The sequence below is a fragment of the Perissodus microlepis genome, chromosome 10, assembly GCF_051167445.1.
Source record: "Perissodus microlepis isolate ML-2025 ecotype Zambia chromosome 10, ASM5116744v1, whole genome shotgun sequence".
NCBI classification, from domain to species: domain Eukaryota; kingdom Metazoa; phylum Chordata; class Actinopteri; order Cichliformes; family Cichlidae; genus Perissodus; species Perissodus microlepis.
In genome coordinates this window covers 24,879,787-24,891,988 of record NC_140470.1, presented here as the reverse complement: position 1 = coordinate 24,891,988, position 12,202 = coordinate 24,879,787, and the positions used below count along the sequence as shown (strand labels likewise).

At 42.8% G+C, this 12,202-nt stretch overlaps 1 protein-coding gene across 1 annotated transcript in view; it reads left to right on the top strand.

Annotated features, from left to right (window-relative positions):
- The window catches only part of trim37 (tripartite motif containing 37), a 29,814-nt gene extending 24,082 nt beyond the window's left edge, over positions 1–5,732 (top strand). The window contains exons 22-25 of the mRNA XM_084940801.1: positions 227–422; positions 529–620; positions 2,094–2,204; positions 3,218–5,732. Of these exons, the coding sequence (XP_084796927.1) occupies positions 227–422; positions 529–620; positions 2,094–2,204; positions 3,218–3,264 (446 nt within the window). The 3' untranslated portion in view covers positions 3,265–5,732. The remainder of the gene's footprint in view (positions 1–226; positions 423–528; positions 621–2,093; positions 2,205–3,217) is intronic.
- The last annotated feature ends 6,470 nt before the right edge of the window (positions 5,733–12,202 follow it).

Sequence of the window (12,202 nt, the reverse complement as noted above, 5' to 3'; positions counted from 1 at the left end):
TTTTATTCAAGCTCTAAGGAAACTTATTATGACAGTGTCTTCAGTGCTTCCAGATTTGATTTGCAGTTTAATGACTGATGGGTTCTGGGATTCACCAGCAGGGCTTTTTTAGAAAAATAATACACAATATTACTTTATGGTCACACCCACTCAGCTCCCTGTTTTATCTTTTCTTAGCACATTCCCACTTTTCCATCATGTGACTTGGCTTTTGTCTTCACTCCAGGAGTGCTGAAGGCTGACAGCCTCCAGGGGCCCCTGGTGTCTCTCAGCACCGCATCAGAGCAGCCCTCCACCTCTAAGCAGCAATATACGATGGAGCAACAGCTATACGGGGCCTCGGGGTCCAGGGAAGACATCTTCACCTTGGCAGCATCGAGCTACATGGCTTCAAGCAAGAACTGTGGCAGCAGGAGCCTGGGGTACGACCCAGAGACTCCTCACGCACAAGAAAAATTATATCTGCAAGAGACAGCCGTGTAATGGTACATCAGGGTCCCATATGTCTTTCGTTTCTTCCCGCTGCAGGGCAGCTGCGTTGGATTGTGAATCTGAGAGCTCAGGAAACTCCCATCAGTCCTTGCCGGAGGGGCCGTCTGCACAGCTGCTGTCATGTGAAGGTTGGTTCACCTTCTAACTGTGAGCCTCAGGAGTGATTGTGTTTGATGATTTGGATTGGCTCTCTGTATACCAGGCAGGGTTTTGTGCGTCATGCTACAAGGCCGTGTCCCCGTCAGTCAGTCTAATTTAGTCTTGGTACAAGTTTGCAAAATTGAAGCTTAATGATACTTTCTTTAATTAAAAAAGAACATCTGGCACTCAGCATACTTTAAAAAAGGAATCATTCCCCTATTCTGACTGATGGTCTGTGAAATCCATCAATTCAATAAGAATTCTCCATCCATCCATCCATCCATCTTCATCCGCTTTATCCGGGGCCTGGTCGCGGGGGCAGCAGCCTAAGCAGAGAAGTCCAGACCTCCCTCTCCCCAGCCACCTCCTCCAGCTTATCCGTGGGAACCCCAAGGCGTTCCCAGGCCAGCCGAGAGATATAATCTCTCCAGCGTGTCCTGGGTCTGCCCCGGGGCTTCCTCTCGGTGGGACATGCCCGGAACACCAACCCCAGGAGGCGCCCAGGAGGCATCCTTGTCAGATGCCCGAACCACCTCAGCTGGCTCCTTTCGATGTGGAGGAGCAGCGGCTCTACTCTGAGCCCCTCCCGGATGGCCGAACTTCTCACCCTATCTCTAAGGGAGAGGCCAGCCACCCTTCGGAGGAAGCTCATTTCCGCCGCTTGTATCCGCGATCTCGTTCTTTCGGTCACTACCCACAGCTCGTGGCCATAGGTGAGGGTAGGGACGTAGATTGACCGGTAAATTGAGAGCTTCGCTTTTACACTCAGCTCCCTCTTCACCACGACGGACCGGTGCAGCGTCCGCATTACTGCAGCCGACGGACCGGTGCGGCATCCGCATCACTGCAGCCGACGCACCAATCCGTCTGTCGATCTCCGGCTCCCTTCTCCCATCACTCGCGAACAAGACCCCGAGGTACTTGAACTCCTCCACTTGGGGCAGGAACTCACCCCCGACCCGGAGTGGTCACTTCAACATTTTCCGGCTGAGAACCATGGCCTCAGATTTGGAGGTACTGATCCTCATTCCTGCTGCTTCACACTCGGCTGCAAACCGTTCCAGTGCGAGCTCGAGGCCTTCACCCGATGAAGCCAACAGAACCACATCATCCGCGAAAAGCAGAGATGAGATTCTGAGGCCACCGAAGTGAAAGCCTTCCGCCACTTGGCTGCGCCTAGAAATCCTGTCCATAAAAATTATGAACAGAACCGGTGACAAAGGGCAGCCCTGGCGGAGCCCATCACCCACCGGGAACGAGTCCGACTTATTGCCGGCAATGCGAACCAAGCTCTTGCAACGGTTGTATAGGGATCGAATGGCCCGTAGCAATGGGCCAGACACCCCATACTCCCGCAATAAGAATTCTGTAACACTGAATTATGAGCGTGCCTGAGAAGTTGGAACTTAAAGAGTTCTGCACACGTGTAACAGTCTCGTTCTTTCTCGTCTCGTCTGCAGATCAGCCGGCATCTGTCCTGGTGACGGCTACAAGCAGCGACAGCGACACTGAGGACGAGGCCCTGCAGAGCAACAACTCTCGCTACGACAACCACACTCCACCCTGCACAGGTAACCAGCACACACATCATGAAATGAGGCAGAGCCAAGTTGCATGATGTAGATACTGTTCAGATTCTGCAGAATCTGTTAATGTTTTACTTTTTTTCTTTGGTGGTTATCATCTCTACACACTCCTCCCTCTCTTTCTGCTCTAGCGCTTTTTTTGGTATGTGCGTGTATAGTATACATGTACAGAGTTTGCGGCTTCAGTCGTTCGCAGATTTTTCCTTAGACTCTAAATAATAATCGTTCATGTACACCCCTGCACATCCTTTACTATTTTTTATTTATTTATTCTTTTTTTTTTTTAAGGAGAAGGCAGATTGGGATGGTGTACCACCCCTGTATTCAGAGGCGGGAGGCTTAAAGGTAGCCAGTCCAGGGGTGTTATTCATTTCTCCTTACTGCGTCTCTGGCAGATGGAGTCCAGCATTCCTGCATCATCAGTTTACCACCTGTAGCCATCTCGAGTGTTTTGCTCAGTTTTCTTGTGTTTTTCATTTTGTTCTTCTTAAAGCTCTATGATGCTCCCCAAATGCATATTTAGGGTTTAAACTATTTTAAAGAAGGCATTTATAGGCATTTTCTTTGACCACATCCAAAATCCACAGTTTTCACAGTTCGCTGGTGCTCTTGGAACGTAATCCCCACAGATTTTGGGGGGCGACTATGATGAGTATTAGTACCACTTCTTTTTATTACTTTTTTTTTTTAAAACATGAGAGCAACTGGATGAGGTGAGTGGGATCCCACAGGAGTGGTGTGTGAGACAGCAGGCTGTTATCCAGCAAAAAGGATGCACATCATCAGAGAGACTAATGATTTTGACCCTGGCAGTTTTTGTTTTGTTTTTTTCCCTCATCTGTATATTTGTGGATTACTGCTAGCTAAAATAATTTAATAGTCAGATGTTTGGGAATTTCCTGGTACTTTTTGTCTCCTGTTCAGATGCTGATTTTGTGTTGTAATAGTGTTATGAGTAACACACAGATTGGCATGTTTTCCCTCCTTACTTCTTCCAGGAGAGCAGCTCCTGTCTGATGACATGAGTCTACCTGCTGACAGGTGAGCGCAGAAGGGCGCCAGCTTGACGCCACAATAACGATGCAATAATGGCTGGAGAGGACACACATGCTAGTTACACACAGCTGTAGAGTAGAAACTATTTGTTATGCATGAACTGAAAACAAACACTTGTTTTTTCTTAGTTTCCTGAATGTCTTTATTATAGGACCATGGCAGAAGTTAATGAAATAACTGTTAAGGGCATCACTTCATGTTGTGCAGAAACAACAGAGCTGCTCCCTTCAAGACAAACAACATCACAGTTTGCGTTTAAAGTTGTTTTTCTCTGTTCTGGGTTTGTCTTCATTCGGGGGTTTGACCCCTCGGTGCTGCTTTTTGCTCGTCAGTGTGGCTGTTATATAGCAGCACTGGGTTTACGTAAGTCAGTTAGTCTCATTATTTAATAGCCATGTACTAATGGCGACACTGCTGTTTGTTTAATGACTGAATTTCTAACAGTGTTGGGTGCATAGAAGCAGGACTGCAGTGCTTTTTAGTCACTTTATTTAATTCCTTGTGTATAAATGCTTTTCTAAGTCTGGCCTGTCTACAGCATATATATGTAAATAATATGTAGCCTGTCAATAAAAGTTTAGTGTTTCTACTGCTGTGCTGTTGATGCTGAGTTCAGTCTTCCTGCCCTTCAGGCCCAGCACCTTCTCCTCTTCCTTCACCCACTCGGCTCTCTTTATCCACCGCTCAAACGCTTCGTTTCAGACACACAGTTTTTTTGTTCTTTTTCTCGAGGTGAACCATTAGCTTTCCTTGTAAGTCATGTAAATGTCTTCGCTCTTAATAACAGCCGCGTCAGACTTCATTTGACATTTGAAAAGGCTAAACGATCAACTGAGTAACGTGATTTATGAAGCTGCCGCTGCAGTCTGTGGGCTGAAACTTCATAGCACGCCGCAGCCTCCGCGGTGACCCTCAGACTCTCAGGCAGGTGTTTTCACTTCAACATCTGCATAAACACCAGTGACTGCAGGGCAACGGGCCTCTGCCCGCAGAGACTGACACACATACAGCACACCTGACAGCTCATCAGTTATTATTAATTTAAAGGAGCAGTCTGAGTTTGGGTCTTCTCTTGATTCTGTAAAAATCTTTGTTAGCTTTACTGGACTCTATCCACACCTGCTCCTCTCCACTCCCACAGATTCAAACACTACTAAAACAACTGCCTTTTTTTCCATGTTTTAAGTCTGCAGTGAGTGAGCGAGCATTGAAGGCAGTAGCTCTGTTTAAATTATTAGTAACACCTCTGTGTTCCTGATGTGGTGTGTCAGCACATCTGCTCTGGAGAGCTTCTGTATGTGGGCTGTACTCAGCCACAAAAGTGCAAAATTTAAAGGGCTAGTACACCCAAATTAAAAAGCTTACGTAGTGTTATCTGTTAGTGAGATTGCTGTTCTTACATGGACACGATGGAGGGGCACGCAGGGCATTTACTTAGTATTCTCTCGATTAATCCTACGGATCATTTTCTCAGGATTTCATTTGGCGTATTTAATGGTTCCAAAGAGTGAAAAATGACCGTCGCAGAAAAAAACGATTGGCTAATCAGAAAGTTTGCCCGTTAATTTCCTCTTTATCTAGATTTACTGAATAATTGCTGCACCTCTAGGTGAGTGCTAATTAGTTTGGGGAGCTCTGAAAAATGACTTTCCTTCTAGACCCTCTTACCATTGATAATTTCATTGGAAATATGTGGGGACCTAATGAAAACTTCCCAGGATGGAAGTTTTTTTTTTTGTTTTTTTTTTTGGGTGGGGGAGCAAACTAAACAAAAATAATCTGCACAGAATGAAAGTGTGTTTCTAATTTTGGGTGAACTGACCCTTTAAAGTCGAGGCACATTTAGTTTTCTGAGGAGTTGACAGCAGAGCTTAATAAGAATCGCTGTAATTATGTAACGCGTGCTCTGCTGCCCTGCTGGCTTTTCTTGATGGATTAATTATTTCTCACCTCACTTCTCTGAACAAACAGAGCGAACACGAGTGAAACGCTGTTGCTGCACTTCACTGGGAGAAAACATGTCGAGCACTCTGTCAGACCTTTCTCCTTCACCCCTCAGCTGTAACTCATTTTAAAAGCCACTTATTCTTCCCATAATCGGGAGTTTGTGTTGTAAATATGTTGGAGTATGTTCTTTTGAGGCTGTGCCTGAATGCACATGGCTTTAACAGCTGGACTGAAAGAAGATGGACTTCTTGTGCGCACCAAGTCTTTACTCTAATAATTGAAAAAGTCCATTGCAGCTCATCTTGTAAATTCTGCCTTTTCGTCTGTTCCACTGTTGCGCGCTTTCACATACATGACTGAAACATGGAAAAGCTCATATTCTTCACATGTTGTTTTGTCAAAAGCTGCTTTTGTTTTACATTTCCAGAAGTTGCAGTCTATAATTTTATGTGTATATTTCCTTTTTCTTGTGTGTGTGTAATAAATAAAATGTTTTATGATACTGAGAAAGAGCACGGTTGCTTATTTGTGTACCCCACAGCTCACTTATGCTCGTAAAGCTCTTGGAGCCGTAGCCGAAACCCAACAGGAAGTTCACCATTTTGAATTTAAGACTCAATTTTGGCCCTGTTTTTTATGCTATTTTAGGATGTTATGTTTCAACCAACTGCTAGGGATTCAATTTGATCAATTTTGTTTCTCAATCTCATCCAAAGACCTTGGTGATGCTAAGCTTGGTGAAGCGTTTGCAGCTTCGTTAACGGGCGTGTCTGTGGCAGCTTGGAGAATGCCATTTATCCGCCATAGCGTTGGAAGTTATCAGAACTCACGTCTTTGTGAGTTTGGCACGGTTGATAAACCTCCAGGGCTGAGACATCTACATGCTGAAAGGACATCGCCACCATAGCTCCGCCCAGCGCCTACAGACTAAAGCCTTTTGTGATTTAAAAATTCTGATACATGTGACCTTTTCATCATGGGTTTACATTCTAACAGGACTAAAAGACTTGGAACAACAAAAAAAATCCAGTGGCACTGAAGCGACTCACAAAATGATGACAAGAGGAAGAATTAGTGCAAATTACCAAAAATGAGATGTGCAAAAATTAGGCTTGAAATAGGCGTAATACACTGTCAACTCAAGACTACAGAGGTCCTGGGTTTGAATTCAGAGCCCTTGTATGTGCAGCTTGTATTTCATCCTTTTACTTAATTATGTTTAATTCTCCTGTCAATGTAATTGGTCCTGGGGTACCAGGATCACTGCCTGCTGCTTCTAACACTAATACAGCACGGAGGATACGCTCCTGAACCAGTCTTGAACCAGAAATTTTTGCTGCATAAGCCAAATATGCTAATCACTACCATTGAATAATGAGCAAAAACAAGTAAAAGCCCCCCCCCCCAAAAAAAAAACCAAAACAAAAAAACAACAAAAACGAGAGGGTTTATGGATGTTGTTTAGAACAGCATGCACATGGTGGGTTTGAGAGAAGGGGCATGCTCCTTATTCATTGTAGTCAACCCTGAAGTGAGCAGTGGAAAGAAGATCAGACGGATTCAAAGCTGGACTGAGAATGACTGAAAATACAAGAAAGATTCAAAGAGACCTCAAACTGATGCAAATCAGCTAAACAAAGACAAAAATGTGCATCAGAGAGACACAAAATGTTGAAGTCTGGATCTCAGGAGGGAAGCGGTGTCGATTTGGAGCATCAAATAGCAGCTTTCACTGAATTGAAAGGCCTGAGCCCCTGATATTAGATGCTCAGTGTATTGAAATGAATTTGTAATCATATTTATTACACTCTGGTATGGGTTAATATTGCAGAGCATCTTTAAATGTCACGTGTAAAACACATTATTTACACAGTATTCGCTGCGCTGGTTCCCATACTCGAACCCAGTTCTTTTCCCGTTTCCATATTGGAATAAGGAACAGAAGCATTGACGCATTCTCCCTTTTACCTCTGATTCTCATTTTCCTCAGAGCCTGAACTGCTGGAATGGAGAGAATAAAGCCAGATTATGATAGGGGTGAAGTGATGAGTCTTTTTATAGAAAGAATGTGGAGGAATGCTCACTTTTGTAAAGCTGTTTATGTAACAGCAGACAGCACCGTTCCACATGAAAGCCCTGTTACGGCATCACATCTCCGCACACCGTGGCTTCACTTCGCCATACGTGAAAACTCTTTGTGCAGGTTTCCTCTTATTCTCTGCTGCAAATGAACAAAAAAAATGTCAGACCTTCTGTGGATGGATTTTATATCCCTCGGGCCATGTTTGACCAGACCACATTAGTGACTTCACCTTCTTTGCCTTTACACAGATGGCTGCTTTTTAATTTTAGGCCATAAGAAAACAAAAGAGGGACCATCTGTGGGGTCACCCACGGGAGTCAAAAGGGATGATTGAGCCCTCGGGTCCAGCTTTACTGCTCAGTCAGTAACCGGAGCTAGAAAATCCTCGTCATCTGTAGCTCTGGAGGCCAAAAGGTGTGAGACGATTAATTGGAGTGGAAAGGAAAAATAAATCAACCTTCGCTTTTTGTGAATGTGACCTGCTTCAGCCTGAAAAGGTTAATTAAACCAATCCAAACCTTTTTGTCACAGACCTGTGACAAGTAGCGAAAGCAGTCGTGGAGGGCAACTACAAGTTAATGCAATATAAGAAACTTTCTGCTTCTTCCTCACTGCATAAGAAAGGCAAATGCTCAATTCTCACATTTCTCACACAGCTTTAGTTATTTTTAATATTTCAACACTGACTGACCCTATGAGATCTAACCCTAACTGGAGCACTCAGCTTTAAAGATAAGTATTAGACCTAGCCTAAAACTCACTGAAAATCTAGAGAAGCTCCACTTCACCTTCAGGTTATTTACACTGTTAAAAAAACAACAACAAAACAAAACAAAATCCTGAAAATTCAGTCATTTTGTCCTGATTTCCAGGACTTAGTAGAATTTCCCCAAACTAAAAAGGGTCAGGTATTAGGGGTTAGAGTTAAGACAACAGAGGTTGAAAAGGCAGCAGTTTTTGTGAAGATGAAATCAATACTGGCTAGTTATGACTCTTTGCCATCTTTTACAGTCCTGACTTGTTTTACATTAAGAAATTCCCCTGAAGCTAAAGCTCCCTGTTTTAAACAGAAAAGAAAGAAACAAAGTCAAAATTCAGTATTTTATTAGCACTGAGCCCTCTCATTTGTTTGGTTATTATTACTTAGATATTAGTATTAATAATTACAAAGTAAATTCATTATTTTACTGTTGATATTTAATTAAATGTAGCTGATGAGTCACCTTTTCAGGGCTTCAAATGAAGAACTTTCAATAGCTTTGTGGTGTTTTGTTGGCCTGGTTTATACATGGTGGTGTTGCTTCAGTAGAGGACCTTAGTACTCCTCACCACTGCTTAAGTCACTTGTAATGTAGGGGACTGAAAAGTGTCAGTTTTTCCCTTTTGAAATGTAGTGAAACAGAAGTGTAGTGATCGTCTGGTTCTCAACCACGATACAATACAATACAATAAAAACTAACTAGACTTTTGAAATAAACAAACTGACTGAAGGTACACTGCTCAAATAATTAAGGGACTACTTGGTCATCACAGTGTAACACAGAGCCAGTTAAGCTTCAGGGATATTTATCTGTCCAATCAGGAATCAGAAACCGCTGTGAACCTGTCTCAGCTGAGCAAACCCAAGGCGGTGCCACAGACCAATTCTCTCTTCTTATCCCTCCCTGGTCTCCTTGTCACTGCTGGTACCAATGGCATGATACCTGCAGCCCATTTGGGTTGCGATGGCAGATCCATCCAGGTTTGCTTTTTCTCTCATATCACTCTCAAGAGTGTGGAGGCGATGCCAGGAGATGGGTTAGACAGGGGCCACAAAAGGGCAACAACCTAGCAGCAGGAGGAACAGGAAGAGCACTGCCAGAGTTCCTGAAAATGACCTCCAGATGTCTGCTCATGTGCATGTTTCTGGCCAGAGATGGACTCCATGAGGATGACACGAGGACCCAGCGTCCTGCATTGGGACCTACACCTCAATGCTACCATTCGTGCACCTGTTGGCACTTTGATTTCCCTGACATTTTACTGACTCGTGTTACTTTATGACCAAGCAGTGTATATTATGCACAAAACTAAAGAAGAGTAAATCCAATAGAGATGGAATGTTTTTTAGTCTTTAATGTTTTTTTTGTGGTCATTTTGATTAATATGTTTATTGCAAATTGGATGTTTACATGAATGTGAGTCAGGCGTCACCAAACATATTATAATAAAGAAACAAGTAAAAGTAATACAGAAATAATTATGTCAAGCTCAATCAGGAAACTGAAATAAAAACTGAAATTAGAATTAAACTAATAAAAGATACAAAACTAACTAACGGGGTTTATAGTTGTCAGCTGGTTACTGTGTGGAGGTGATTTGAGTACAGTGAACTCACTGTCATGTTCCAGAAACCAGCTTGAGATTATTTGAACTTTGTGGCATGGTGTGTTTTCCTGCTGGAAGCAGCCATCAGAAGATACAGATGGACACACTGCTGCCATAAATGGTTGGATGTGGTCAGCAACAATACTCGAGTAGTAGTGGCTAAATGATGCTCAGTTGGAGACCAAAGCCAAAACCATTGATACAAAGCAGGATGGATCCATACAGTCATAGTGCTTATGCCAAACCTTCCCATCCAAATGTTGCATCAGAAATTGAGGAACCATTTTTTCACTCTTCCATTGTCCAATGTTGAGTCAAATTGTAACATTGCTTTCTTGTTCCCATAAGTGGAACCCAGTGTGATCTTCTGCTGCCCAATGCTTCTGCGTCAAGGTTCAATTGTGTGGTGTGCTCAGAGATGCTCTTCCGCAGCTCGAGGCATTTGGCCATTCTCCTGTGACCTCTGATTTTCTGATTATACATTTGCATTAACAACCAGTTAAATTAGTTGTACCTAAAAAGTGTACAGTGAGTATATTTTATTGAAGGTTACAAATGATCTTCTTATGGCCTCTGACAGTGGATTCATCTCTGTGCTTGTCCTGCTAGACCTCAGTGCAGCGTTCGATACTGTCGACCATAATATTCTATTAAAGCGATTAGAACATGCTGTAGGTATTACAGGTACTGCGCTGCAGTGGTTTGTATCATATCTATCTAATAGACTCCAATTTGTACATGTAAATGGAGAGTCCTCTTCACACACTAAGGTCAATTATGGTGTTCCACAGGGTTCGGTGCTAGGACCAGTTCTGTTTACATTATAAATCCTTCCCTTAGGCAGCATCATTAGAAGACATAGCATACATTTTCCTTGCTATGCAGATGACACCCAGCTCTATCTGTCCATGAAGCCAGATAACACACACCATTTAGTTAAACTGCAGGAATGTCTTAAAGACATAAAGACCTGGATGGCCGCTAACTTTCTGCTTCTTATTTCAGATAAAACTGAGGTTATTGTACTCGGCCCTGAAAATCTTAGAAATATGGTATCTAAGCAGATTCTTACTCTGGATGGCATTACCTTGGCCTCCACTGTGAGGAACCTTGGAGTCATTTTTGACCAGGACATGTCCTTCAACGCACATATTAAACAAATATGTAAGACTGCTTTCTTCCATTTGTGCAACATCTCTAAAGTTAGAAATATCCTGTCTCAGAGTGACACTGAAAATCTAGTTCATGCATTTATTACTTCCATGCTGGACTACTGTAATTCATTATTATCAGGATGTCCAAAAAACTCGCTGAAAATCCTTCAGTTAATCCAAAATGCTGCAGCAAGAGTACTGACAGGGACTAGAAAGAGAGAGCATATTTCTCCTGTTTTGGCTTCCCTTCATTGGCTTCCTGTTAAATCCAGAATTGAATTTCTGCTCCTCACATACAAGGTCTTAAATAATCAGGCCCCATCTTATTTTAATAACCTTGTAGTACCATATCACCCTATTAGAGCACTTCGCTCTTGCACTGCAGGCCTACTTGTTGTTCCTAGAGTATTTAAAAGTAGAATGGGAGGGAGAGCCTTCAGTTTTCAGGCCCCTCTTCTGTGGAACCAGCTTCCAGTTTGGATTCGGGAGACAGACACTATTTCTACTTTTAAGATTAGGCTTAAAACTTTCCTTTTTGCTAAAGCATATAGTTAGGGCTGGACCAGGTGACCCTGAATCCTCCCTTAGTTATGCTGCAATAGACGTAGGCTGCCGGGAATTCCCATGATGCATTGAGTTTTTCCTTTCCAGTCACCTTTCTCACTCACTATGTGTTAATAGACCTCTCTGCATTAAATCATATCTGTTATTAATCTCTGTCTCTCTTCCACAGCATGTCTTTATCCTTGTTTTCCTTCTCTCACCCCAACTGGTCGCAGCAGATGGCCGCCCCTCCCTGAGCCTGGTTCTGCCGGAGGTTTCTTCCTGTTAAAAGGGAGTTTTTCCTTCCCACTGTCGCCAAAGTGCTTGCTCATAGGGGGTCATATGATTGTTGGGTTTTTCTCTGTACCTATAAAGCGCCTTGAGGCGACTTTTGTTGTGATTTGGCGCTATATAAATAAAAATTGAATTGAATTGAATTGAATATATTCAAATTTCACAAACCTGACATGAAGTCGAAGGTCTTTGACTTCTGTTTGCAGCAGCTAAATATATTTTAGAAGACAGGACCATCAAGGAGGACGACAAGCTGTGTGAATTATGTGAATAAGAAGCTGCGCATGAATTAAACTTTATTTTGTGCCGTTCTCATTTATTTAATTTTTGTTAAAATCTTTAAACCCAGAAATGTTTTGATTCAAGGTTGTTTACAGGGCAACTTATAGGTTATTGTGATACTCTAGTTCTGGTTAATTATTATAGGTGTCTTGTGAGCCCATTTGGGCTGGGTATAATGTTTTAAGCATCATATAATAATAAAATTTGATCAGTTAGTGAATCTATAAACCTGTTATGTGTCTAATTACCAATGAAAG